The sequence below is a fragment of the Elaeis guineensis genome, chromosome 1 (assembly GCF_000442705.2).
Source record: "Elaeis guineensis isolate ETL-2024a chromosome 1, EG11, whole genome shotgun sequence".
In the NCBI taxonomy this organism is placed as follows: domain Eukaryota; kingdom Viridiplantae; phylum Streptophyta; class Magnoliopsida; order Arecales; family Arecaceae; genus Elaeis; species Elaeis guineensis.
This window is the reverse complement of record NC_025993.2, coordinates 125,332,622-125,337,528: the sequence shown is the minus strand read 5'-3', so window position 1 is coordinate 125,337,528 and position 4,907 is coordinate 125,332,622. Positions and strand designations below refer to the sequence as shown.

The 4,907-nt window shown below is 35.7% G+C and overlaps 1 protein-coding gene across 1 annotated transcript; it reads right to left on the bottom strand.

Moving 5' to 3' along the window:
- Nucleotides 1–206: 206 nt before the first annotated feature.
- Nucleotides 207–3,211, bottom strand: LOC105034654 (uncharacterized). The gene is made up of 2 exons (XM_010909892.4): nt 3,036–3,211; nt 207–989 (listed from the first exon to the last, which is right to left on the bottom strand). Exons 1-2 carry the CDS (start codon nt 3,048–3,050, stop codon nt 537–539), a joined length of 468 nt encoding a protein of 155 aa, XP_010908194.1. The 5' UTR covers nt 3,051–3,211; the 3' UTR covers nt 207–536.
- Nucleotides 3,212–4,907: the final 1,696 nt, after the last annotated feature.

The following is a 4,907-nucleotide window of genomic DNA, read 5'->3' as shown; positions in this document are numbered from 1 at the left end:
TTTGGATCTTTAATTTAAATATTAACTTTTATTTAAAGAGTTATCATAAATTGCATATTTACTTCTTTAAATTATATCATGGTATGCAGAAATTGCATAACATTCTTCCCAATGAGTGGATTGCACTGTACCATACGAGCAGTGAAAACTCTTACATATATCATCAACAAATCTTAAAACAATTCTACCAAAAAAAAAAAAAAATCTTAAAACAATCTTAATTATTATATATAATAGAAAGCCCACAATCTAAACAGGGCACCCATCCCAAAAACGATTAACAAAGTACTACAAAATAGAGTAACAAACGCAGCAGATAAAATCACACTCAAAGCACATTACCGGTTCAGGTCCACTGAGTAAAGTGCACACGTAAACAGGATTATAACCCCCACTCCGCGCTCTAAAAGCACATACCAGATTATTTCATATTAATCCTCATTATTAGAACTTAATGATATATCTAAAACCTTAAAACTAAAACTCCATCTCATCAAACACAACACAGAAGCCATAGACCCAAGCACTATTCTTATTTACTCCGAGACTGCGGCCTTCTCCTCCGTCTCCTCCGCCTTCGCCTCCTCCACCACAGCTGGTGGCGCCGCCTCCTCAACAGCCTTGGGCTCCTCCATGGTCGGCTCTTCGACAACCGGTTCGGCAGGCTTCTCTGGCTCGGGGGCTGGGGCCTCCGGTTCTGCCTCTGGCTTGGGTTCTTCTTTTGGCTCCGTAGCCACTGGTTCAGCCTCGGTTGATGCCTCGACTGCAGGCTCTTCGACAGGCTTCTCCTCGGGCTCCGCTGGTGGTGCTTCTGGGGTGGCCTCCTCTGGTGCTACGGCTGGGGCTTCTTCCTTGGACTCCTCGACGGCGGGAGCGGCGGGCTCGGCCTCAGCTACTACTGGCTCAGCAGGCGGTGCAGGCGCAGGTTCGGCTTCTGCTGGGGCGGCCGGCGCTTCTGCCGGAACCTCAACAACAGGAGTTGATTCCACCTGCACGTCAGAAGACCCACCACCTTTGTAATAGCCGAGAATCAAAGAATTTTCCAACGTTAGTTCATACATTGGAAAATGTTGATCCAAATAGGCCGAATTGACCGAAACTTGTTGGGCCCAAAGGTGGATTGAGCTAGGACTAGAAAGAGTCTTGATCTCTTCATATGTAATCCATTGTTCTAGTGCCCTGGATCCACATAAATCGGATCTCCCTAGGAATTGATCTCTCTAAACCTTCATAATATGGGAATGATGATCAAAGTGTTTTAGTATACATTCCGATCGAACTAGCATGAATCGATCGACTCAAATGAAGTTGAGTGCTGGATTGAAATGTACATACATCAGGGTTCGCTTGGATATGATTGAGTACATATTGTTCCTCTGGGTGTGAAGATTAATTTATGGTCAAGTGGATTTATGGGCCTCTAACCTAGACATCCCTCTCCTGCTGCACCTCTAATGATTAGTGGGATGTACTTACCGTGTATTCCTGAAGTGTTAAGTGTAATGACAAATTAATGGTGATCACCAGTGATGATCTTGGGCCTGCCTAGGTGGTCCCGCTCCCATGCACTCCTCTACTAAGATAGTGTATCTCCGTAAATCTAGAGATAGATAATTATAATATGGAGGGATCTCTCCCCATTTCTCTTAATTATAATATGGAGGGATCTCTCCCCATTTCTCTCTCTCTGGATAAATAAAATAAAATAGAAAAGATTCAGCATGCCTCCACAGCAAAATCTTTATGCAATAATAAATATCTACATGTAGTTGATTCATAAATTATTATATATGACACATGTAGTACATAGCAAATGTATATTTTATATCACTATCTACACTGCATTTATAAAATATTTAAATATTAAATATTTATTGTATGTCCGTTGAGGATTTACATAGAAAATATTTAATTCATGATAATCAAAATTTACTTTTATATTTGGTCATAAATATTGATCTACATGACGGTCTGTGTTATATAAGATGGTAGGAAATGTCAAATCAGGTTGAGTTCACCTTGCTTCAGGTTGATGTTATCTGGTCAACTTAAAATCAAATAAAATCGCAAAGAACATATAATAATATTAGAATTATAATTTAAAATGCGATGCAATTTTTTTTCTGAGGAAAGATAAAAACTAGAATGTTTATTTAACTTCAACAAAATCTAAAAAATATAAAAGTTGGACCAAAAAAAAAAATATAAGAATGATTAGACCAGTAGGTAGTATTAAAATAACTAATTAATATGGAGTGCTAGTGGATCTTGTTGATTAAAATAGACACTAAGGTCCGACCTGACAAAATTTGGACAAGACCGCATATAGACCAGCAGGGTAAAGTCCTGGCCCTACACTCATTTCCAGATCTCCGGCCTAGACCTCGCGATCTTAGACCTTGCTATCATAGATGCTTGAACTGATCCTGAATCCATTAGATCTATCAATGAACTAAGAGTTCAGACCCTTCAGATCTAAACGGTGCCGACCAGATTTGCATGCCAACCGAATCAAACTATATCCCTTTGAGATCTGAGGTCTGACTGGCCTCCAGATAATTTAAACCATGATCGTACATCTGGTTCCTATATTTCCACACCAAAGATAGTTTTGAACTGGGAAGAACCGAAAGAACTTATTTTCTACCCGATTTGTTGTCAACCAAATTGTTCCGAACTGTCTCAAGGCCAGGAATAGCCTAGTACAAATTATCACAAATCATCATGTAGACTATTGACCCTTAAAAAATCTGTTAGCTATACATATACATAGTAAGCCATCTGGATCTGGTGGATCTTACAGGTCCTAGGAGGCCAGATCTAAGTCCAGCTCTTTATCATCATCTATTTTACCTATATGGTACAAACTAATAATCTATGACAGAAGAAAAAAATTCTTCTGATCTAAGATAGTATAATCTTTTAAAAAATCTTCTGATCTAAGATAGTATGATCTTCTGAAGTAGTGATCCAGTCTATAGGGACATATAGTTGACGCTTTGTTAACTGGGGAAAAGCGTAGATAAGCGGCTCACCTCGACGGTAGACATGGGAGACTAAATGCTAGGGCAAATGAAGATAAGAGGAGGAAGTTGGTGAAGAGAAGCTTAACAACACGGAGGCTAGCTAGCTGAAGCCGGAGAAACGAGTGACAGGAGGTGGTGGAAGCGGAAAGCGAGCAGGGTGGGATGGTATTGGAGAGTGGGGGAGTGGGTATTTATCTCGGATTGCCAGGGCCACTTGGAATCTTTACAGGCAATCAGGCACGTACTGTTAGCTGCAATCCTATTATTTTAATTTATCTGAGAAAAATAGATGCATATACTCTTTTTTTTTTTTGCTTTCCTTAGTTTATGAGTTTTGTTATAGGAAAAGTTGATATGCACACTCCAATTTTCCATATTGACATACTAAAAGAGGTCTTTTTAGATAAATTATATTTTTTTGATAGAAATAAATTATATTTTTAACCACTAAACTAATGCACATTTTTTAAAAAAATTTTTGGACTTTAAAACCTAAAATTTAGTCTCTATACTTTGTGAACCATTTTAATATGATTTTTCCTCTAAATTTTAACTATTTTTTCTTATCAAAAATTTCAACTAAAAAAAATCGATGCCTACTAGTGAAAAAAATGCTTATGTGATAAAAACTATCTAAACAAAGATGTTATATGGTATTAACCGAGGTGACATGATATATATATAATATAGTATATGGACGATGATATGATATAATAGATAAAAAAATATATTTTGATGATGTGCTATTTGAATAATAATATGATATTTATTGTAAAATTTTTTTCGAAAATATCTAATCGCCGAGTGACGCATCATCATTTATATTACATGCTATCATCCATATGAGTTTGTATAGTATGAATTATCTATGGTGTGACGTTTCCACCACAGAATGCCATAAAGCACTCAATGAGGCCATTGAAAGATGGATGATTATCAAATAAGATGACCTTCCGTATCATATATGGTATATTTGTTTGATGCTTGTCCAACTTCTCATGGTGACCATTTTTGATGCAACAATCAGTGCATTGCAAGGAAACATATATCCTTTTTATAAGATATTATGGTATTTTTGTTGTCATTAGAATAGATAAAATTAAAAATAAAAAACATGATGTGTCCTGTCTTTATAGTTACTTGACCGGCAATGGATACTTTTTCTTTTTGCCTTGTTGAACATATAAATCCATTACAATTTCCAAATACTGACCATATTATTGCATAAAAAAATTTACTCAAAAAAGAAAGTACTGAATAATAGTGAGAGACAATAAGACAGTTACATCAATCTAACTGTAGTTAGTCCCAGTAATACTTTCTTGAACCCTCCCAAACACTCAAATTAATGAATTTTAAATGAAATACTATAAGCATAGCAATATCATCTCACACTCATGCAACATTTTATATGACCTTGCACTTATAGGTACTAATATGACAACTTTGTTTGATTTTTACTTGTTTGTAAAATCATTTCTGTTTTGAGTGATGCTAAATATATAGCAAGGAAATTTTTGATCTTGGCCGAACAAATATAGATTCAATATCGGTGTTTCGAGCTTTTGGCTGTACACTATTATCCATAACTTATGGTCAAAAAAAAGTCATAGGATTTGGATGTTCCCGCTGGCATGTGTATCATTTATGGATATAATTGTTAAAATGAATAATGCAAAGATACATATTTTTGACCAGCAAAATGCATAAGCCAGAGATTTTAAAATTATATATATATATATATATATATATATATATATATATATATATATATATATATATATATATATATATATAAGGTCACGAATTATTAGTGACGAACTCCTGATTATCCACTGTAGAGCAATGTACATATTAGCTTTACTTATATTTTATATTAAT